This window comes from Arvicola amphibius, chromosome 4 (assembly GCF_903992535.2).
Source record: "Arvicola amphibius chromosome 4, mArvAmp1.2, whole genome shotgun sequence".
NCBI classification, from domain to species: Eukaryota; Metazoa; Chordata; class Mammalia; order Rodentia; family Cricetidae; genus Arvicola; species Arvicola amphibius.
Window position 1 is genome coordinate 79,374,094 of NC_052050.1, and position 24,684 is coordinate 79,398,777.

General features: G+C 37.9%; 1 protein-coding gene across 1 annotated transcript; it reads left to right on the forward strand.

The window, feature by feature from the left end:
- The first annotated feature begins 206 nt into the window (after window positions 1-206).
- On the forward strand, window positions 207-24,241 carry Hmmr (hyaluronan mediated motility receptor). Its single transcript, XM_038328112.1, has 18 exons — window positions 207-332; window positions 3,166-3,264; window positions 4,101-4,180; window positions 5,359-5,406; window positions 5,890-6,078; window positions 7,323-7,409; window positions 7,497-7,597; window positions 11,212-11,286; window positions 11,714-11,889; window positions 12,301-12,449; window positions 14,038-14,252; window positions 16,913-17,029; window positions 18,536-18,682; window positions 18,962-19,114; window positions 19,209-19,308; window positions 21,301-21,477; window positions 22,964-23,126; window positions 24,105-24,241. Exons 1-18 carry the CDS (start codon window positions 287-289, stop codon window positions 24,122-24,124), a joined length of 2,142 nt encoding a protein of 713 aa, XP_038184040.1. The 5' UTR covers window positions 207-286; the 3' UTR covers window positions 24,125-24,241.
- The last annotated feature ends 443 nt before the right edge of the window (window positions 24,242-24,684 follow it).

A 24,684-nucleotide genomic window follows, 5' to 3' on the forward strand; every position in this document is an offset into this window, starting at 1 on the left:
GCTTGCGCGAACTGTGAGTCGACTTAAGTAACGCCGGACGGGATTGGCTGGAGCCGTAGCGGCGGCGACCAGGGGCAGTCTGTCATTGGCTGTCGGCTTAAAGTTACAGTCCTCCCGATTGGATGCGGCACAAACCTCGTGCGCATGCTCCTCGGCCCCTTTAGGCTGGCTCGGCTAGGTCTCTGTGTTCTGATTGGCCGACGCGGGGAAGCTGGCGTGAATTTGAATCCCGGCGAGCGAACAGTTGCAGAGGCGTTTGGTGGCCGCGGCGGATACTACTGTCAGAATGTCTTTTCCCAAGGCGCCCCTTAAAAGATTCAATGACCCTTCGGGTGCGTACCGGTGCGGGAGCAGGGTGGAAACGGGACGCGGCGGGAGCCGGAGTACGGCTGGCATGGTGTTTGTTTTTTCTCAAAATTCGTGCAGTAAACACTTGGCAAGGGCTGTACAGGATGGTAGGGATGTGGCTCCGAGTAAAATAAGAGTCCTTACCGACAACAGCGAGCCTTCAAGCGGGAAATTCTACCAGTAAGCCGTCAACGCCATGGTGAAACTACAGCTGATTGAAAGGGGATGAGAATTGGCAGGCATTACGTATGTTACTTTCCTTAGAATTTTCTTTCTTTCTTAGACACTGGCACTTGGTGTGTCGATGGCACAGTAAATTGAGTGTAGGTGGTGATAGTGTCCAAAAGGTTAGGCTAAAGGAATTTTTAATGTTTTCACCATTAAGAAATAGATGTTTCCAGGCCCAGTGGCCTGAGCTACAAAGGTTGTCAGTGACCCACCCCTCTCGACAAATAAATAGTTTTAAGGAAAATGAGACTGAAATCTGCTCAGTGTTAACACAGCTAAGTTGACAGAATTGGTATGGGAACCCAGGCTTTCACTGATATATCCTGTGCCCTTAACCACTGTAGTGTCTACCCACAATAACCAGGGAGCCTTAGGTGTGATTGGATCGATGCTAACTGTACAACTGTACTGTTCTAAGGGCTGGAACTTAGTCCCTTAAGCAGCTAGACTGAGCAAAGTACCCAAGTTGCACTCTTTACAAATAAGAAGTTGAGGGAGTTTCTGACTATATTGGCCATCAAAGGCCACGCTCTATCCTCTGTAACATACTATTGATCAGGTCTACATCTGTGACTTCTACCACTCTACTCACAAGGTCAAAGGACAATCAGATTCGTCCAGCTGAAGGGCCACACCATTTAAAAGGGATTCGAACAACTTAGGTTCTGCAGAGCAGGGGAGATTGAAATTGGACTACGAATTCTAAGTGACTGACTAGAAAATGCAGAAGTCTGGAAGCTTGAAGGCTTTAGTTAATGTAATAAAAACCACATGCAGAAACCCATGACTTCATCAGCTGATTTGATTGTTTTAGGTTAGAAGATAGCAGCTTGGGTAAGAAATCCATGAAAGAAAAAATAATGATAATCAAGTCAGCAATTGCAGCCACTTTGTGAATAATAAATAACACAGTTTACAAATAAATGAATTGTGCCCATAACGGCAGAGGTCAACTTCATGGATATCGTCTATTGTCTCTGTGACTTTTTTGGAGGGGAGGGGAGGTATGTCTCTGGAAGTCATTCTGTAGACCAGGCTGGCCTTAAACTCACAAAGATCCGCCTGTGTCTGCCTGCCTGAGTGCTGGGATTAAAGGCGCGCGCCACCATCTCCCAGCACACCTCTGACTTTTCTAGTAATGCTCTCATAGTCTACTAATCTTTTCAGAACACACATGTAGAATTTTTAATAAGGTGGTAGCACATGAGAGTTTCTTAAAAAATCAAGACACAAGAGTAATTGGCTGTCTGCATCATTAGAAAAGTTAATTGAATAATAGATACTTAGAATGAAGAAGAAAAGATCCAAGATAATGAGATAGTTATCTCTAAATACTTGAAATCCATAATGAAAAAAAGTGTTTATTTGAAATTCTTGAGAGTTAGTGGGAAACATGTATATTAACTACAAGCAGGCACATTTCTGAGAGTAAATATCTTCTACTATAATAAGCCTGCTTGGACCTTAGCAGATTTTTATGTCTAAGAGATTCAAACACATGTGGAACCAAAATAAATGTGTCTCCAAAGAGATTAAATGGACACAGTTTACAGTCCCTTCTGACACAGTCGTCTACATTAGCTGCAGCTGTGTTCTAACTGGGCAGATTTTCAGTGCCCAGGGCTAGGTCTGCATGCATAAGAAAGCCATGGACTCTGTTCTATAAAGCCTATAGTTTTTTTGTATTTATAAAATGATAAAATTATGAAGTCCAAAATTGTATTTCCCCCATCTGGTTTGTTCCTCGAGGCTAATATGAAATGGGAGAAAGTGCTTGTGTGTCTCACGCTGTTTGGCTTTACTGCACTGACAGGCTCTCATGGGTCCTACTGGTTTCCACTCTGAATGCAGAAAACAGGGCTGTTCTTTTTTGCTTGCTAATTCTAAGAGAAGCTTCTGTGCAAAAGCTTGAGTCATACTGCATTTGATTTAGCAAGGAGCCGAAGGGGGTGGGGAGAGTTTAAAAAAATAACAACAAAAACTCTTCAAGCATGTTGAATCCTAGTACCCTTGTCTACCACCTGGCCCATCCTTTCAAAGAGAACAAAGTGCTGGATAAAGGAAGGTACACTGGAGCTAGGCATCACGCTGCAGGTGATCTGAAAACCCTGGACACTAAAATGAGACTCAGGGATTCAGGATGAGCCTAGAATATATAGTGAGCTCTGGAGGAGCCTGAGTTCCATAGTAGAATACTGTGGAGCAAGAATAAAAGTAGGGAAGAAAGAGTGTTAAGCAAAAACATCATAGTATATCGGGAAATATTCTAAGTTTTCTGAAACAACTTATCTTAATTCATCAACAATGACTGTGGGGAGCAGAGTAGGAAAGGTTTATTGGCTTCCAGGTTACAGTCTATCCTAGAGGCAAACCAAGTCAGGAAGTGAATGAAGCGCAGATGGAGTTCTGCTAATGGCTTGCTTTTCATGGCACGCGTTGTTACACAACCCAGGACCGCTTGCCCAGGGACTTGCGCAGGAACTCCTGATGAAAGGTAGTAGATACTTATTATAGGTATTGCTAATCTGCTAATAGTGGTAATAAAATGATAACATTAAGTGATGCATTGTTATTTTGTGTTTTCTGTAGGTTGTGCTCCATCCCCAGGTGCCTATGATGTTAAAACTGCAGAAGTATCTAAAGGACCAGTGTCTTTTCAGAAATCACAAAGATTTAAAAACCAAAAAGGTAATGGGTCCTTAAACAATGATTATACAGTCTTATAGCCTAACATAAGCAATACTGTTGAAATTTTAAAATGCTTTTGCATTTCTAAAGTTTCATGGCTGAAAGTATATTTACATATCATTGTTTGGTTTATTTATGAAAGACTCAAGGAATTTTTTTTTCATGGTTAGACTGTACATTACAAGGGAAATTACGGAGGATATTTGCAGATAGGTAGTTTCCCTTTGGATAATTGCTTTTCCTTTCTTTCAGAGTGTTGGGACTACCAAGAAGTTGGAGAGTTGGCTCAGTGGTTAAAAGCACATAGTGCTCTTGCAGAGAATCTCAGTTGGGTTACAAACACTCTACCCATGCATACTCCCACACAAACACATGGACAAACACTCAAATATACACTCATACTTCCACACAAACACATGGACAAATTTAATATTTTTTAAAAAAATTTTTTTTGAAAATTAAAAATATCAGGAAGGGGATTGGAGAGATAGCTCAGAGGTAAAGAGCACTTGCTTATCTTCTAGAGGTCTTGTGTTCAATTCCCAGCAACCACATGGTGGCTCACAACCAGCTCTAGTGGGATCTGATGCGTTTTTCTGGCACACAGGCATACATGCAGATAGAGCACTCATATACACAAAATAAATAAATCTTTAAAAAAAATACCAGGAAGATTTTAGGTCTATAACAAGTAATTGTGCAAGTAATTATTTGAAATGTACAATCAAAAGGAAAAGCTTATCTTGTTCAATTACTGTCTGCAGTGAGAAGTTTGGAAATTTTATTGAATGTGGTTAAAACACATCAACCATGGTCATATTTATTTTTTTTTTCAGGATCTCAACAAAATCTTAATGTTGACAAAGATACTACCTTGCTTGCTTCATCTAAGAAAGGAAAGACTTTGGTTTCAAAGGTGAGAAACATTTATAAGACTGTTGGTATATTCATTATGTCATTGACTATATACCTGCAAGACACTGTATTTAATTAAAATGGCTAAGTGTGTAAATCAAATTTATAAGTAAGTTGGAGCTAGAGAGTATGCTTACTGCTCTTTAGAGGACCTGAGTTCAGGTGCTTGCACTTGGAATTGGAGTTTTGTATGATTAACCGTAGACTCTCCAAATGATAGACCTTTTCCAGTAGAAAAGGCTACTGGTTTTGAAATGAATAGAGTTGTTAGGCCTGTCAACTTACAAACACACAGAACAAACCTGTTATTATTAATGATATATATAATGAGGCATAAACATCCATAAGGATGTTTATATTCTTGTCCATTGTGTCAGAAAGGCTGCTTTGTACATGATTATGTGAAGATTATGTCATAGGTAAATAAATGCCATAAAAAAAAAAATCACAAGTTTTCATCATAGACCTCTATTTTTGTTGTAAAGGAAAGGGAAAGCTATTTTTCTAATGGGTTGAAATTTAGAAAATTAATTTTTTTTTCAGGTTTTAAGAACATTTTAGCCAGGCGGTGGTGGTGCACTCATTTAATCCCAGCATTCAATAGGTAGAGACAGGTGGATCTCTGAGTTCGAGGCCACCCTGGTTTAAGAGTGAGTTCCACTAAGAAACCCTGTTTTGAAAAACTGGGAGTGGGGGGGAAGCATTTTAATTATCAGAAAAATTCCTATAAAATATTTCATAACCCTCTATAGTATTTACAGTACACATGAAGGTGAGTGTGTTAGTTTGTAGTTTCAATCCCAGCACATGAAAGTTGGATTGAGAATTCAAGGCCAGGGTGCACTGCATAATGAGTTCTTGATGTAAAAAACTAAAAATTAGGAGCTAGAGAAATGGCTCAGTGGCTGTTCTTTCAGGCGACCCAGATTTAATTCCCAGAACCCACTTGGCTATTCCCAACACTTTATATGACTCCAGTTCCAGAGGATTCAGTATCCCTTTCTGACCTCTGAAGGCACCAGGCACACACATGGTCTGCAGACATATATGCAGGCAAAACACCCACACACATGAATTCTTTTTTAATTTGGAAAAGGACCAAATATAAATAATTAAATATCAGATTGGGCTATGATGTTTGTGGCAGGAAGTTCATAATTTTTTTTGACTTTTAAACAGAAGGAGCCTCAGAAGAATGATAAAGATTTGAAGAGATTAGAGAAAGAGGTAAACCATGCTTTCAGCTTACTGGGGAATAAATGGAATAGTGGAAAGAGGATCACATAGATTTGCAGGCTAAGATTGTGGAGCAATTTGAGTAGTTCTGCAGTGAGGTAAGCATGTCATTCATATTAGAGCCTTTAGGGACTGGATCCTTGTCTCATTTAATTTGACTGTCTTTATTGAGGATCGATGGCAATGAGGATGTTATGGTTGATACTTTCACGTGTAATAATTGAGCTAGTGACATTGCTGATGAGTGAGTGACATTGCCAAGATTAGGACTGATTCTTTGCCTCTCAAATACCAGTCATTCAGAATTTACAATGCACATCTTTAAGGTGTATTCATAAGGTAAATATGATTATTCAAACAGAAAGTAGAATAAGAATGTCTGAACACAGTATCATATTGTAAGTTTCCTAGAAGGGTTGAGGCTTCTGGTACCAGTACAATCAATCATGTATTTATCCTCTCATTTTCTTCCAGATCCGTGTTCTTTTGCAGGAGCAAGGTGCTCAGGACAAACGGATCCAGGATATGGAATCTGAGTTGGAGAAGACAGAAGCAAAGCTAAATGTAGCGCTCAGAGAGAAAACATCTCTTTCTGCAAGTAATGCTTCGCTGGAAAAAAGGCTTATTGAGCTAACCAGGGCCAACGAGCTACTCAAATCTAAGGTAGTTGGCCCTCATGAGAACATCAACATGGAATAGTGCTTACGTTCACATTCGAGTGGTTTGGTAGTTTAAGCTTGTGACATTCACAAATGGAGTTGAGGCTGTTTGTTCACTTACAGCACAGGTGTAGGAGTTCTTGCTCTCACTGGTCCTAACCACACAAACTAGAGTAATGGTTTGCTGTGCTAAGTACTGGTCTATTTCAAGAAGGCAAGTGAGGTTTTGAATAGAATGTAGTAAACACCAGCAAACCATTAGTCCTGCTGTGACTACTAAATTAACTACTTTAAATATTAGCCTACTGTTGTAGGATTATTTTTACCTACTTTATTATAGGACTTAGGAATGATTAATGAAATGAATGTACTCAGTACATAAATTGTGTTTATAAGTAATAATGTACTAATAGATTCTGAAGAATGTACGATGGTTCCATTAAACAATGGCAAACATAGAGGGAAGTCACCGGTCATTTGAATTCATCATTTATTCAGTGCTTGTGATGGGCTGTGCTCTTTATGTAAGGAATAAAAAGTGTATTAGAGCCCAAGGGAGATTCTGACCTAGAAGGCCTGGACTAGGCCCCATATCCTGTATACTTCAGGTATCCCAGGCAGCTGAGACTAGTTTAGCAAACAGTTCCACAAGTCTTTCTGGGGTTTGTCTAAACCCTGAATGTAACAGTAAGTGACCACTTAGACCAGCGGTTCTCAACCTGTGGGTTGCAACACCCTTGGCAAACCTCTATCTCCAAAAGTATTTACGTTATGATTAATAATAACAGTACAAAATTGCAGTTATGAAGTAGCAGTAAAAATAATTTTATGGTGGGGTATTAAAGAGTTGAAGAGTTATGAAGGTTGAAAACAATTGACTTAGACTATTTAAAAATAAGCAGGAAGTCAAGGGAAAAGGGGAAAAATCAGTACTGGTGTACAGTCCGTACTTGTTGTGGTAAAGCTCTTTTCTCTGCCAAAGTACATTATACATAATTAATAACTCCACTGACAGGCACATTAATTGGTATTTAAGTAATTCTTTTTCCTCTGGGTTTTTTGTTTTGTTTTGTTTGTTTTGTTTGTTTTTGAGACAAGGTCTTATGAAGCCCAGGCTGACCTTAACATCTTGGTCATCTTGTCTGTATCTCAAGTGCTGAGATTACAGGCATCTGACCATACCCAGACTTATGTAATTATACATATGACTTGGCAGAAAATATTTCTGAATTTTTATGTTTGTTGTAGTTTTCTGAAGATGCTCACCAAAAGAGTATGAGAGCTCTAAGCCTGGAGTTGATGAAACTTAGAAATAAAAGAGAAACAAAGATGAAGGTGAGTGCTCCCTTTGCTGTGTCCCGTCTGTTGACGCTGGGAACCTAAGAGCATCTCAGTTTCTAAACCAGTCGTCTCTGTGTGCAGACTATGGTGGCTAAACATGAAGGCATGGAGCTGAAGCTGCAGGCCACTCAGAGGGACCTAGTGGAGTCTCAGGGGAAAATCATCCAACTGGAGGGAAAACTGTAAGTGGGAAAAGGAAAAAGATAGTTAAGTGTGACGATTTCTTTATTAACGTGTTCTACCAAACTATACGTATTAATAATGTTCGGTAATGTTTCAGTGTAAATACACATTGTATAATGAGGAAATCAAATTAGATATAAGAATCCTCTCATTACCTTATAGTGAAAAACTCTAGCTTTTTAAAGTTATACCCAACTCAATCTGTAGTCATCTTACTGTGGCATACCAGCTTCTTCCTCCTTTCTGTATTAGAACTCATTGATCAAAAGTTCTCTTGACCAACTAGCGCCATGCTGGCCTTCCCCTATTTTTCCAAGTTTCAGTAACTATGTTCTTTTATGATAATTAATTTTTAATTCCATTATTTTGTGAAATTTGTGGCGTTTGTCTTTGTGCCTTGCTTGTTTCACTTGGCATAATGAACTCTAGTTCCATTCATGATGTTACATGAAAGGATTTTGCTTTCTTTATAGGCCTGTGTACTCCTCCACTGTATGTCATTGTATCAGTTTGTCTCTTGAATAGTAGGTGTCCATGGCTTCTAGGTCATAGCTGTGTGAGCACTGCTGAGGCCACCGTGGAGGGCAGCCGTCATGTTCACATAGTGACTATACACCCACGATACAATTGTTGGTCTTAGGGTAGTTTATTTTCAGTTTTGTCATTCTTTATGAAAAAACCTATATTCTGTTTTCCATAATTATGTCAAATTATTTCCTACCACCAGTGTACAAGAGTTTATTTTCTTCATATCCTTATCAGTACTTATTGACTTCAGACTTTTTAAAAATTTTATTTATTTATCTTTATGAGTACTTTGCCTGTCTGTATGTATTTGCACTATATACATGCCTAGTGTGTGGATCAAGAGGACATTGGATCCCATGAAACTGTGTTTACAGACGGTGGTTGTGATCCACCATGTGGGTGCTCGAACCTAGGTCCTGTGCAAGAGCAGCCAGAGTTCCTAACTACTGAGCCATCTCTCTAACCTCCAAAATCAATCTTTCTCTTTCCCTCTAGCCTCTCCAAGGTACTGTCCTTTCGACTCTTCCTATGGCCCCCCCCCCCCCCACTTTTAAGTTGATAGCCTTTCTTTCTTTATGATTGTTACCTGTTTGTGTGTTATGTACACAAATATAATACAACCTGCTGAGTCTGTTTTGTTATTTAATGATCATTCTTTCTATGGCGAATTAATACTTGATTTTGATTTGCATTTTCTTAGTGATTAATGATACTAAGCATTTTCATCTATCTGTTGGCCATTTGTATATTTTTGAAAAATGTCCATTTATATCTCCTGCCTATTTTTTAATTAGGTTAAGTTTTTTACTATTAAAATTTGAAAGTTCCTTATATAATGTAAATATCATAACTTTATTAGAGATATACTTTACAAATATTTTCTCCAATTCTGTAGGTGGTCTCATCATACAGTATTTGCTGTCCAGAATATTTTTAGTTTGATATAGTTATATTTATCTATTTTTACTTTGCTTTCTCTGCTTTGAGGGTTTTGGCCATTCCACTTTCAGTGTCCTAAAGCATTTCCCCGGGTGTGCTAGTAGTACTGTTGTTTTGAGTGCTAAGTACTTAGTCCATTTTGAGTTGACTTCAGAAGCTGATGGGTTATAGGAGCTTACACTCATTTTTCTGCATATAGATACACGGTGATCCCAGCATCATTTTTGAGGATTCTCCTGTCTCCAGTGCATGTGCTGTGGGTCTGTTTGTTACCCTCTTGGCTCTAGGCTGTTGATTTATGCAGTTGTCTTATTTCTACACAAACACAGTATTTTCATTGCAGTAGCTTTGTAGTATATTCATTTTTGCATTGCCTCTTGCTCAAGGTGGCTTTTGGTTATATGGTCTTTTGTTTGGTACAAATTATAGACTTATTTTTTGGTTTATGAAGAATGTCTTTGATATCTTGTTAGAGGTTGCACTGAATCTGTAGATTACTTTGTGGAGTATAAATATGATAACAATATTGACTCTTCTCATCTATAAATATAAAGAATTACTTATATCCTGTAAGGTTTTATTTCAGTATTTTATAATTTGTATTATAGAAAACGATCACCTCTGTTGTGGTTTAAATGACACAAGCTCATATTTTGAACTGGATCCCAGTTGGTCATGCTGTTGAGAGGATGTTGAGAGGCTGTGGAACCTTGAATGGGTCCTTGGAAACTTTAAAGAAAAAAAAAAAACCTCCAAGGGGTTGATGAAAAGAGTCAGGTGTAATGATGCAGTAGTTTTGGCTACAGAGTAAGCTTTTTGGTCTCCATTTTATTTCTGCTTTGATTTTTATTGTTTCCTTTATTAACTTAAGACTATAGTAGATTGCTAGCCAGTTTTTTTATTTGCCTTTCTCTGAAGGCTGTATTTGCTCTGTTTCCTCAATACTTTCTTTGTTGCCTTCCTTACCCTCTTTTTTTCAGGGGTGGAGGGTAGTTTCCAGACAGGATTTCTCTGTCTAACAGCTTTGGCTGTTCTAGAACTTGTTTTGTGACCAGGCTGGCCTTGAACTCAAAGAGCTCCACCTGCTTCTGCCTCTTTTGAGTGTTGGGATTAAAGGCGTGTACCACCACCTCCTAATTCTTCCTTAACCTCTTAAATGACAGTTAAATCATAATCATACGCCAACATTATGAATGTGTTACCTTCAACTCCTTTTGTGCATTTTCAGTTTTGATGAACAGGGAAGATCTTGTTCTGCTAGCATGATTGTATTGAGGTAGTTGACTAACTCAAACTGAAACACGGGTATAGGAAGATAGGATTCATGTCCAATTATAACTTAAAAAAAAACCTGAGTTATAACTACCATAAACATATCTCACACACATCACATACACAGACTCCTACATGCACACACAAATGTGTTCATGTATTACACACATACAGAAACACATCTACACATATATCACATGCACACAGCTGTGCTGCTTTATAACTTGTAGCCAAGTGTAGTCTTAGATTTGTTCTATATTCATAGTGTTTAATATTGCTGATCTACTTCAGCCTTTATAATGGTGATATCTGCTAATTTGTCTTTGTTGTTCCTGTTTGAAACAAGGTTCTGTGTCTCATGTAGCCCAGGAAGTCTTCAGCGTCCAGATCCTCCTTCCTCAGCCTCCCAGGCTGCTAGGATTTACAGGCCTGCACTATATGACCTGGCAATAATTTGTTATATCTATAGACTTTACATATCTTCTCTTATGAAGTATTTGTTTAAATCTAATTCATCCCTCAAAGTAGATCATCTTGAACAGCCTAAGTCACATAAGTAACTGAATACTGTACAACCTGAGATGGAAGCTTTGTAGCACACAAAATGTGATTTAGGTTGGTAAAACTAGGAAAGCTGCAAAATATGACCATTTCTAATTTATACTGTGGTTCTCATCATAGCTCTTTTGTCAGAGTGTGTTTGGAAAGCTTTTTTGTGTAAATAAAATCTAGTTACCTGTGTTGATCTAAATTTAAGGTAGAAATTGACCTCTGGAGTTACCTTACCTGACATAATAGTATTTAGTATCTAGCAACTACTATACATGGTTATTAAGTAAACAAACCATATGTATTTATTTGCTTTTTTTCCCAGTGTTTCCATAGAGAAAGAACAGATTGATGAAAAGTCTGAAACAGAGAAACTCTTAGAATACATCGAAGAAATTAGGTAATATAAATAGTAACTTTAAAATTAACTTCCAGGCCAGAGAGATGGCTCAGTGGTTAAGAGACCTGGCTGTTCTTCCAGAGGACCTGGGTAAAATTCCCAGCAGCCACATGGTGACTTAACAACCATATGTAACACAAACCCCCAGGGGAATCTTATCTGGTGGCCTCTGTGGGCATTGCTCATCATGTGGTACACAGACATCCAGACAAATAAAACATAAACATTGAATATATAAATAATTGAAATGAAAAGAAAATGGGCCTTACTGGCTGGGAAATAACTTTATGGGTTGCCTGGCATTTACGAAGCCCTGGATTTAAATTTAAAATTGTTTTGCTCATAGAAAACAAGAGGACCTTATTTTGTTGAATATGTTTTTCCAGTACCTAAAGAGGAATTCTCTTCAAAATATTCTTTAATGCAGTTGTGCATCTGATCAAGTGGAAAAATATAAACTTGATATTGCCCAGTTAGAAGAAAATCTGAAAGAGAAGGATCGTGAGATTTTAAGTCTTCAGAGGTCTCTTGAGGAAACCCTCACATTTTCTAAGCAAATAGAAGACCTGACTGTTAAGTGTCAGCTGCTTGAAACGGAAAGAGGTACTGTACTATTGATGTTGTTCTACTTCAGTAAGGCTTGGGCGCTGTCTATAAAAAATGCATTGCTGTATGACAGCAACATTTTTCATAATTATGTGAATACCAAAAAGTCCATGTGCTATGTTTGGGAAGGTTTTAATGATATAATGTTTGTTTTATTTCAACATGTTATATTCTTTGATTGAAAATAAAGTTATATTTCTTCTACCCTGGGTGGCCATTCATAATTAGTGTAAACTCAAAACTAACCTTTCTGTGTAGCATATATAATAAGGTAATGACTATAATCTTACTCCTTAGGAAACACTTACTCTATATAGTGTGCTACAGCAGTGGGGTGAAATATTAGCTGAACTGAGCCCCTTAACATCAGTATTTAGTTCTGGAATGCCTCGTACTTTCCTTTTATAGACGATCTTGTCAACAAGGACAGAGAAAGGGCTGAAAGTCTCAATGCTGAGATACAGATTGTAACAGAGAAGCTTGTTCTGGAAAAACAAGAATATGAAAAGCTGCAACAAAAAGAATTGCAAATAGAGTCACTTCTGCAGCAAGAGAAGGTAGTTAACTACATGTATTTTTGCTTTTTTAAAAAAACTACTTAATTATATCATAATTTCTCCTTTATATCAGAAATTCTCTGTGTATACTTTGAATGTTTAGTCACAGATACTACTATACGTTTTATCAAGTAGACAAGATAGGTATTTATAATTACCTTAAAAAAATGTCTAACACAAGATCTCCTGAGTAAATTGGGAGCATGGGGACCTTGGGGGAGAAGCAGGGAAGGGAGCAGAGAAAAATGTAGAGCTCAATATTTTTATATATATATATATATATATATATGTATATATATATATATATGTATATATATATATATTCATTCCTAAGAGTTCGGGGGAAAAAAAAGAATGTCTAACAATAGGAAAAAGCAAAACAATATAAAAATGAAAGTTACATAAAGAAAATTTTATATATCAGTAAGGGAAGAAAACCCACGAAAATATACAGACAAATAAAAAAAAAAATATGGTTATGGGATAGAAGTAGATAATTGTAACACGGTAGCACAACACTCCGATTACTTGTCAACATGAAAAGAGGCTCTCCCCCATTAATCAGTGGGTTAAAGATGTTTGTTAACCATTTCATTGTCATACTGTGGGGAGACTGAATCAACAGGGATGGACATGCACTGATGTGATGGATATTTGGGGCAGTAGACAGTGAAAGGGGTTCAGTAGGTTAATATACATTAACCTGGAAAGATCTCAACTATTTTTATGATTTAAAAACATTTTACATACACAGAATATGTAGTATAGACCCCCCCCTCCCAAATGTATGGCATGTATGAAAATATATGGGCAATTACTCTAAACTAAAAGTTACCTCTGGAAAGGAAAAAGAGAGATTGGAATAGGGATTAGTGAAAAGTTACACTAATTTCACTTAAAATCTAGAATTTTCTTCTCAATAATAATGTTTTATAAAACTTTGAAATGTGTATCCTGTAACGTAAACATTTTATTCAACAATGAGATCATAATATACTTTTTATTATATTTAAATAGAGTAGATTTGTAAATTGGGAGCATGGGGCTCATGGGAGAGGATTGAAGAGGAGGAGAGAGTAGCAGAGAAAAATGAATAGCTCAATAAAATCAAAAAAAAGGAAAAAAATTATGATAATTTAATGTCAGGAATTAAATGACAGCTTTGTGCTGTGTTTTATGTAGATAAGGAAATAAGTCTTCAATGACTTTTTTTCTCTTAATGTTATCTAATGAGAAATAAAGCGTTTTATGCATAGGAAATAGATCATATTTGTAAACAAAATAAACAATAATAAGATAAAAAGTAAATAAATTTAGAGTATATTGAAGTATGTATAAGCCAATTGTAAAGCAGATATAAAGAAAGTAGTGTGATGTTTTTTCACTAAAAAAGCTAGAAATTATATTTTCCATAGTATTAAATTATAATATATATCTGGGGAAAGTGAATATAGTATGTATATTTTTGTGTTTCCTTTAAACTTTCTAATTTATTTGCCATACTTCATTATCTGTATTGCGTTTCTTGTCTCCAAGAAAGGTCCTGAGGCCACATCTAATTATTTTGTGCTTATCTGTCTGAATGCAGGAATTGTCTGCTAGTCTTCAGCAGCAGCTCTGCTCATTTCAAGAGGAAATGACTTCAGAGAAGAATGTCATTAGAGAAGAGCTAAAACTTGCCCTGGAGGAGTTGGATGCCGTCCAGCAGAAGGAGGAACAGAGTGAAAGACTGGTCAAACAGCTGGAAGAGGAGACAAAGTCGACCTCCGAACAACTGAGTCGGCTAGAGGAGCTGCTGAGAGAGTACGTGTTAATGAGGGTCTTTTCTACGCAGGACGGGAAATATGAACTGTGATCTTAAAGTTCTCGTGTCACCTGTGCATATGCACGAAGGTGGGAAGAGATACAGAGGAACACATTGTACGAGTATACATATGTTCACATACGTACACCACACACATATATGTAAACAGGCATAGTAGTCAAAGTAAGAGTTGCCTAGCACATGTTTACTCCCCGGACCCAGGAAGTTAAGGCATGAGGATGATGAGTTTGAGATTTGTCTGAATTGCACATTGAGTTCAAGGTATTGGGCCTTATTAGTGAAATTTTTTCTCACAACAAAAAGCAACAAAAGGAAGCCCTTTTTCTAAGCCAAAAGCTAGCCTTTGCTACTACATTTTCTAAAAGTCTGGGCATCCACATTAAAACAATTTTTATTATATTTGAAAACATCTAAACCTTTTCATTTTTTAAATATTTTTTTGAGAGAATCCAGACACTCCATTTATTCATGTGTGTGCACGTCAACATGGACAGGCACATACCACTGCGTGCATGTGGAGGTCAGAGGGCAACTTTAGGAGTTGATTCTCTTCTCACCGTGTGGGGTCCGCAGAATGTAACTCAGGTCGCCAAGGTTGACGGTGCGTTTTTCCCCTCAGCCAATCTTTCCTCATTTAACAATCTGAAAACAAAATGGTCCCAAGCTGTAGTGGCTCATGCAGGTAATCCCAACGCGTCAGAGTGAGACAAGAAGACCGCAGTGAGCTTGAGGCCAGCCTGTGTTGTAGAATGGAGTGCTCTCTCAAAAACAAAGCAATCAGAATTAGCTGGTAAACATTCAAAAACAACATTCTTATTCAAAGAAAAACTGTCTCACAGTTTTATATCAATCTCATATTACTGCAGTCCTTTTATTACAACTTTATTTTCCAGCACATGCTGGAAATGCATTTAAATTAAAATTTAGCAATTTTATTCTTTTATTTTTAATTATTATTTACTTTACAAATATTTTTGAAATGTATTATTGTTAGCACGTATGTGTGGTGTGTGTGAGTCTAGGCATGGGTAGAGATCAGAGGACAAATTTCAGGAGTCAGTCCTCCCTACCATGGGTTTCAGGGACAGATATAGGTCACGAGGTTTCATAGCAGATTCTTTTATCTGGTCCTGGCAATTTGATTCGTAAATTTAAACTACAAATAACTTCTGCCATTTAAATTCCTGAAATCCCATCATGATAGCAAGCTACTGTGGATGGGATATGAGCCTGTGGTATTGTGTCTTACACCTATCCCGTTGAGTACTTAATAATCTCTTCTGAGTTTTTGTCATTCATGATGAAGAGGCACCCCAGGGCTTTGTGTACCCCCACTTTGGGGGAGCAGTACAAAATTGTTATGGGGATTGTTCTAAATTGCAACTGGTTTTGGAGAAGAGGAAAAACTTAGTGGATAATCCATTTCCTAAAGGGGGGGTTGAGACAGTTATTCACACACCTGGTGGTGGTGGTGCACGCCTTTAACCCCAGCACTTAGGAGACAAAGGCAAGTGGATGTCTGTGAGTTCAAGAAAAAAAAAGAGGAAGAGGGAGTTCTGATTTCACAAGAGCTTTATTTGTTAGTTTAAATAGTTAGCTATGCAATTATGGGAAAAGTGGTTTTGATGCCTTCATATTCTGTTTCATTAGGTACCGTGTGAGATGAGGTCTAAGGTTCTTCTTGGATTAGACATTTTAGGCTTACATTAAAAAAGAACTGAAAGTCACTCTTCTAAGTGACAAGGAAAATATTTTACTTCACCATATTCTTTATGGTTTTGTGTGTGTGTGTGTGTGTGTGTGTGTGTGTGTGTGTGTGTGAGACAGGGTTTCTCTGTGTGGCTTTGGAGCCTGTCCTGGAACTCACCCTGTAGACCAGGCTGGTCTTGAACTCACAGAGATCCTTCCTGCCTCTGCCTGCTGAGAGTTGGGATTAAAGGTGTGCACCACCTCCACCCAGCCCTTTCACCATAGTCTTTTAGAGACTGTTCATAAGCTCAAATTCCCATCCAAACATGTTATATGCAATATTAGGAAAGATATTTGAAATTTGTAGTATACATTTAGAAAAATGACTTAAAACATATTTTGTTACCATATAAAACTATTTAGGATCTTCTTAGTGTTGGGCATGTGTGATCCTTTCATTTGGTAGGCTGAAACAGGAGGATCCTGAGTTCAAGGCTAGCTTGGGCTAAATAGCAAGATCTTATCTCAAACAAAATTGAGTGATAACAGCATATATGGATTAATTATAAAATGAAAAATGCACACAGTACCATAAATATTTTTCAAAAGAGTTTTTAATGTAAGTATCTCAGTACAGAGAATTAAACTTCATTAAATCTAGATGCTTTCAGCTGGCATTGCAGTCTTTAGACCTGACTACTCTGTAACACTGGCTTTACAGGTTGTATGAGTTTTGTTCTTACCCCTAGATTACCTACATATGCAGGAGACATGGAAAGAAACCTAGTAGAAAGTATATATAAAAGAAGCTGGTAAATAAAGTAAAACATTCATGCTATGAGACTAAGTCATAAATGTGTATTTTTAAATTATACAGCAGCTATTGCAATGGATCATATGCGATACATGGTGCAGTTTATGATCTTCTGTAATTTTTCCTTGTTCTTAGGAAAGAAGTTGAGCTCGAGAAAAGTAATGCTGCTCACATCCACGCAGCCATGACTTTACAGGAGAGGTATAATGGTACAGTGCAAGATCTTGAAGACGTTACTGCTCAGTTGGAAAGGTATTTTTCTTTGTAGTGTTCACTATGGAATATATGAGTGGGGAGATGTGTTTACCTACAGAAATCGGAACAAAGTAATCCATAGAGGATGACTGCCATTACGTTAAATTCCATAAAGACTGGCTGTAAATGGGCACCTAGTGTCATCTCGTAAGCTTATTACACTTAGGTTGGTGTTCTTTTCCTACCATCCACTTCAAACCCACGCGAACCTTTAGCACCATCTACTTTCCAGACAACATCATTTAAAAAATAAAAGCTTTTAGATCTTCATGATAGTTATCTTATCCCCTGACTATTCACTAATTCCTTAGTCTCGTGTTTCTTTGTTGCTTTTCTTTCCCTCTCCCCCAACCATTACCTCTTCCTTACACACTCTTGCTGTGATAGCTCTGGTTAGCCTGGTACTATCCCAGACTGGCCTCAAACACATGGTAGTCCTACCTCAACCTTTGAGAGCTGGTGTTAGAGGAATGCTCGACTGTGTGGAAGCTAATATTTTAGCCTTTTTAACCCTCAGTGACCGTACAGTAATGATTTCTTCCTTGTCCCTTAATTTACTTGACCAGGGTTAGCAGCTCATATCTGCGCTCCTTTGCACGGGAGTTCTAAAGCAGAATTACAGTAAGGTAGAGGCCACAATGAACTAGATAGTGATTTCTACTCCAACAAAGTGTGACCCTATCTCAGGGTGCAAAAAGTAAAATTAGAAGTGTTTTCAGTCAATATGATTGTATATTTGATGTGCAGTCATTCTTAAATGCATAAATTAGAAAAGAAAACAACCCAATTGACCCTCACTTTCTTCTTTACCTCTCAAGGACCACTCATTCCCAGCACCATCTTAGCACAACATTTTCTTCCTCTCTCAGTCCATCTTCTTGGGATAACACTAGTTTTTATAAGTGTTATTTCATACAGTGCTCATTTTCCTCAACTCCTACCCTATCTACTTCCTATTCCACTTTTTGGGGGGTGGGGATACAGAGTCTCTCTGTAGTTCTCGCTGTCCTAGAATTTTCTATGTAGATCAAACTGGCCTTCAACACACAGATATCCACTTGCCTCTGCCTCCCAAGTTCTGGAATTAAAGGTGTGTGCTACCACACCCTGGCACTAATTTCTCCTTTATAAAAAAGGTCAAAGGCATTGGAGAGGTGGCTCAGTAGTTAAAGGCACTAAGTGCTCTTCCAAAGGACCTAAGTTCAATTTCCAGCACCCACAGAGTGCCTCGGCCATCTGTAATTCTAGTTCTGGATATCAGATGTCATATTCTGGATTTTTGGACACTGCACATATGTGGCTCGCATATACCTGTAGGCCAGCGACTCCTAAACAGAAAATGTTATGTAAACTCATTAGTGTTTCCCTCAGAATACTGAGTTATTACCTGTGTAAGTGCATGATAATAAGGTTTTTTTCGTCTGCCAAGAAGTATATAAGATCTAAACTTTGTCATGTGTACAGTAGTAACAAAGAAGTGTCTAACTTTTTCTTTCCAATAAGCTATAAAACATCGACCCTTAAAGAAATGGAAGAGCTGAAGCTGGAGAACGTGGCTCTACAAGAAAGAGTAGCCATGGCTGAGAAGAATGTGGAAGATGTTCAGCATCAGATATTGACAGCTGAGAACACAAATCAAGAATACGCAAGGTGAGGAGCACAAATAGTTTTCTGTTTGTTTTTTGAGACAAGGTCTCACTGTGTATTGTCTGGAACCTACTATGTAGAGCAGGCTGGCCTCAAATGGAGAATCTGCCTGACTCTGCCTCCCAAATGCTGCAATTAAAGGCAAATTCCCACCACATCCAATTAGAATTGAAATTTTTAAGAATTTTTCCTACTGCTTTGTATTTCTTTTCCCCGAAAAGAAGGAATAAAAATTAAAATGTCTGTGAGATAATTAGTGGATTCTTCTTTCTCAAATCCAAGGATGCTTCTAGATCTGCAGAACAGATCAACATTGAAAGAAGCAGAAATTAAAGAAATCACAGTTTCATCTCTTAAGAAAATAACTGATTTGCAAAATCAACTCAGACAACAGGATGTTGACTTTAAGAAGCAACTCGAAGAGGAAGAGGCAAGGTAATCAGGCTTAGACTTTGAGTGCCGTGTAATGCATTGTTTTTTTCTAATTAATTGAAAAAAGATAATTTTTAAATTTACTTTTCCCATACAGAAAAGCAGAGAAAGAAGATGCAGTGGCAGAGTTAACTGCGGAAAGTCATAAATGGCGGCTCCTTTATGAAGAACTTTATAACAAGACTAAACCTTTTCAGGTGTGTTGCTTGTGATTAACTTTTTGTGAGCTGGAGATATGACTCAGGGTTTAAGAGTACTGCTTGCTCTTCCAGAGGACCCAGCTTCAAACCTAGCACCCACATGGTGGCTCCCAACTGTCTATATAACTCCAGTTCTAGGGGATCTAACACTTTCTTCAGGCTCCATGGCCATGTGGTACACAGACATACATGGAGGCAAAATACCCATACACAGAAAATAAAGTGAAAATAAATAAACTTAGTTGGATGTGTTTTAAGAATGTATTTCTTCCTGTGAGTCTTAGCTGTGACTTGCTGCTTCTGTGCTACTCTTCACTATGTAGTCATGGTTACAAGTTAACTGCATATTAACAGTTCTCAGATTTTATCTGGTAGTCAGCACTGGGGAGGCAGAGGCAGGGAGATCTCTGAATTAGAGGCCAGCCTGGTCTACAGAGTGAGTTCCAGGGCAGCCAAGGCTACGCAGAGAAACTCTTTCTCAAAATTTAAAAAAAAAAAAAAAAAAAAATTTTAATCTGGGGGATGAGCTCAGTGGTAGAGGGCTTGGCATATACAAAGTCCAGGGTTGAATTCCCAGCACTATTGTGAAAACAATAAAACCAAAAGCTAAGGGCTAAAAATTACTATTTATAACTTCTCCAGCTTTATTGAACTACAGTTGATAAACTTAGTAGTCATAAAATTTTAACATAGCTATTTAAAAAGTACTTTCTAATAAACAGCTTGTAATTAGCCTGAAGGCTCTCTTGATAGGAACATCAATTTTTCTTTGTGGTGTGTATTTTGATATGATCTATCTCAGTATTTCTCAGGTTAAGTGTACTACCTTTGTACTATATTTTGTCCTTTGGTTTTTAGATGGGAGTTTTGCTCTATGCTCCAAACTGGTCTGGTACTTGCTATGCCAAGCGGCCTGGCCTGGGGTTTGAAGGGCTTCTCCTTTTACCTCCCAAGTTGTATCCTTATGACTCTGCCTACACTCCTGACTATCTTTGTGTCCTTGAGACCTAGGCTAGCCTCCAAGTTTCTGTGTAGCTGGAGACAGCCTTGAATCCTTGACCCTCCTGCATCTGCCTTATGAATGGCAATAACCTGGTCTTTTTATAAGGAAAAGGTGGCCAGCATGGTATCAGATGCCTTTAATCCCAGCACCCAGGAGGCAAAGATAGGTAATAAAGTTCAGGCCAACCTGATAGTGCATTCCAGGACAGCCAAGTCTACATGTTGAGACCTTTTATTTCAAAAATATAACAAAAATGCCTACAAAGAAAAACAAGTACTAGCTGGGCGGTGGTGGCGCAAGCCTTTAATCCCAGCACTGGAGACAGAGACAGGTGGATCTCTGTGAGTTCAAGGCCAGCCTGGTCTTCAAGCTCACTCCAGGACAGGCTCCAAAGCTACAGAGAAACCCTGTCTCAAAGAACCAAAAAGAGAAAGCAAAAAAAAAAAAGGGTCTAATTGGAATGGAAGCAGATATTGTTTACAAAGGTGACTATTTTACTGATAGATTAAGAAAGCTGGCTAACCCGACAGTGGTGGTGCATGTCTTTAATCCCAGCATTTGGGAGACAGAGACAGGAGGATCTCTTTGAGTTCAAAGCCGGCCTGGTCTACAGAGTAAGTTCCAAGACAGGCTCCAAAGCTACACAATGAAACCCTGTCTCAAAGGAAGAAAAAAAAAAAGAAGACAGCTGGATGGATCTTTATTGCTTTTTGTTTTGATGATACTTAAAGTAAAAATTGTAAAGTTTAAAGGATTTTCTTAGTGAAATTAAACAGCCTTCAGGAAAAGTGGGAATACTGCTTAGTTTGTTATTTTTATATATTTATCTTTATGCTTTATATGAATTTAATAAGATTTAATGGTTTTAGGCCAGATATAGTCACAAATGGTTTTAATTACTGGTGTTGGGACAGAAGCAGAAGGATGCACAGTATTAACACAATTTTAAGTCTCAATTTCATTAAAAACAAACGTGTCTTTTCCAGGAACAACTGGATGCCTTTGAAGCAGAGAGGCAGGCATTGTTGAATGAACGTGGTGCAACTCAGGAACAGCTAAATAAAATCAGAGATTCCTATGCAGAGCTCCTGGGCCATCAGAATCTAAAGCAAAAAATCAAGCATGTTGTGAAATTGAAAGACGAAAATAGCCAACTCAAATCGGTTTGTAAAATAACACTTGTATTCAGATATACTAAAAACTAAAAAAGCTGAGCAACTTTATAGGGGAAAACTTTAGAGTTGACTGGATGGATATTCAGTTTTACTTAGTTTTATATTTGCTGCTGTGGTTGACTATATAAAATGTTTTTTGTTTGTGTTTGTTTAGGTTTTTCGAGACAGGGTTTCTCTGTGTAGTCCTGCCTGTCTTGGAACTCACTTTGTAGACCAGGCTGGCCTCAAACTCACTGAGAGCCGCCTGCCTTTGCCTCTCAAGTGCTAGAATTAAAGGTGTGCACCCACCACCACCTAGTTGATTCTATAAAGTTTTATACGTTCATTTCTATTTACAAAGTAACCATTCCTTTTCTGTAAATACATGAAGTTAAGTCATATTCAAAAAATGATTATTTAACTTTTTTCCTTCTAGAAGGTCAATTTATATTTTGTTGAAGGCATACATATTCACATTTTTTTAATCTGTTCACTTGTTGATAAACATCTAGGCTTATTTTGCAGCTTGGCTGCTATGAATTGTTCTGCTGTAGACCTGAGTATATAGTTATCTATTGAATGTTGATTTGATTCCTCCTGCTATATACACAGGAGCTGTAAGCCATCTCGTGCAGTATTTTGTTGTAACTCCAGGAGGCTGCTGTCATTTGTCTTACTCTGTCTTACTCCCCTTGAGCACACTGAGCTAGGACTTTAGAACTGAAACTGGAGCCATGTACTCTCTTTTGGTGCCACCTCTGCCATTGGAGCCATGGTTCTTAGTGACTTGAAGGGAAAGGGTATGAGAAATAGCCTCAGTTTCTCTCCGTCTTGCATCTCCGTGGAACCGGTGTTATGAGCTAGAGCTAGGGTGATCAGTGTTTGCCGAACACCATTGCACAACTGCAGCTGAGCAGAACACATTTGCCCATGGACTTCACCTCAGCAAGTAGGAGCTGCTGGCAAAATGGGCTCTTATGGGTGGGAGTCTTCGGGAGCTGGGGAGAAGGAAAGCCTGCGTTTTTGGCGATGGGCTTTCTAGTATGGAGGGAGTGAACTCATTGGTTTCAAATGCAGAAAAGCTTGCGGATCATTTTGAATAGCTATTTTTTCCTTGGTTATTGTGCTTTAAGAGGACCATTTCTAGAAGAAGAATGTGATGGTTGCCTTTTTATACTATTTAGTTTTACTAGGAAGCCTGCCACAGAGTATTAATTCTGTCAAGCCAAAAGCTAATTTGAGGGCAATTTATTTTCACTTCACTTTTGATCTGAAAGGTATACTCATAACTATAGAAGGACAAGAAATTTTGTAATGCTTTGTTCACTTTGTATGAACTCTTCCAAATCACTTTGTAATTAAATCTTAGTGAATGTGTAAGAGTTACTTTTGCCATTAGTTATGATATATAAGCAACTTTTTGGAATATGTCTACAACAATGATAACACATTTTACCACTGTATTTTAGTGATTATTTGTGTTTTTCTTACTTAGGAGGTGTCAAAACTCCGATCTCAGCTTTTTAAAAGGAAACAAAATGAACTCAGACTTCAGGGAGAGTTGAATAAAGCTTTGGGCATCAAACACTTTGATCCTGCCAAGGCTTTTCACCATGAATGTAAAGAGAATTTTGTCCTCAAGACCCCATTAAAAGAAGGTAAAAAAAAAATACGTATTTATATACCTGTCATCCTCTTTCTCTCTCTCTCTCTCTCTCTCTCTCTCTCTCTCTCTCTCTCTCTCTCTCTGCCTGCCTGCCTGTCTGTCTCTGTCTCTGTCTTGCTTTCAGAGTAGTTTAGTGATTTATCTTTCTTATAAACTATCAAACTGTGTTGCTATCTTCTAATATAGAAATTCTTTCTGAGATTGATGTATCAAGGCTACTTTCCTCCTTTATCTGCTTCTGCACATCGAGATGCCCTGTCCTTCAAGCCCCATCCAGACCACATCTTCCTTCAGTTCTTCCTTGTATTGCTTCTCCTAGCATCCCTCCTTCCCTGTCCCCTCTATACTGCATGTGTCTTGGCAAAGGCCAATCCCCCTGTACAAAACTCACAATGTAACTAACCTAAGTATTTCTTAGATCCATTATAATTTTTCACATTATAATTTTTCTTGACAGAATCTTTATTTTATTTATTTATTTTTTATTTTTTTGGTTTTTCGAGACAGGGTTTCTCTGTGGCTTTGGAGCCTGTCCTGGAACTAGCTCTTGTAGACCAGGCTGGTCTCGAACTCACAGAGATCTGCCTGCCTCTGCCTCCCAAGTGCTGGGATTAAAGGCGTGCGCCACCATCGCCCAGCTTTGACAGAATCTTTATATATCTCACAGTTAAGTCCTAATTACTTGCAATTGTGTATGTGTATGTGTATTCATATAATTCATATATATGTATTATAATATGGTACAGAATGTGAACATTGCTTCTTCTGTCTTCAAGAACATAGGTCTGGTTTTAGTTTATAATGACTTGGGAATTTGGTTTGGTTTGGTTTGGTTTGATTGTCAAGGATTTGAATGTAGACCCTTGAACATGCTAGGCAAGTGTTGTACCTGAGCTAGATCCATAGCCTGGATCATCGGTTAGTAGTTTTAATATAAAATACTTATAGCTTGTTGTGATGTTCTTTTCAGGCAACACAAACTGCTGCTGAATTCTGATGCAACATCAAGGATCATGAAAGTATACATTTGAAATACCTGTTGAAGATTATTCTCCTCACTATTCCTGATATTATGTTTATAGTATATATTATATAATATATTGTTTCTACTGCCCATTCTTAGATATATGGAAAGACATTCAGCATTTGTTATGAAGATGTCTTGTGACATTTTATTTTCTATTATGTATCTCTTTAATCTTTTAATTTAATCTTTTAATATTTTTAAATTTTTCTCATTCTGAACCATCTTACTTGCTTTGCAGCTTACATCAAATCAACATTTTGTTAAGATCAGTATTAAAGATTTCCCCTCTATTCTGTACCCCCAGTGTTTCCAGTGTTTTTAACTTGATTTTAGAGTTCTTTCTCTTGTGATGCAGAGTGGAAAGACTGAAGCGCTTTGGCTTGCTCTTGCCTCTGCTTGATTTACTTACCATGCTCACTCTGGTCTCCCTGTCATCAGTCACTTCCCACTTCAGACAGAATAAAGGCACCCTTAACTCCACAGTAACCTCTTTTTTTTTTTTTTTTTTTTTTAATCAAAGTCA

Bases quoted from the DNA above. Each gene is read 5' to 3' on its own strand.
- Hmmr (XM_038328112.1), top strand. From the start codon at position 287: ATGTCTTTTCCCAAGGCGCCCCTTAAAAGATTCAATGACCCTTCGG. The intron at 4,181-5,358 runs GTGAGAAACATT...ACTTTTAAACAG, and splicing joins GAAAGACTTTGGTTTCAAAG to AAGGAGCCTCAGAAGAATGA. The intron at 7,410-7,496 runs GTGAGTGCTCCC...CTCTGTGTGCAG, and splicing joins AAAGAGAAACAAAGATGAAG to ACTATGGTGGCTAAACATGA.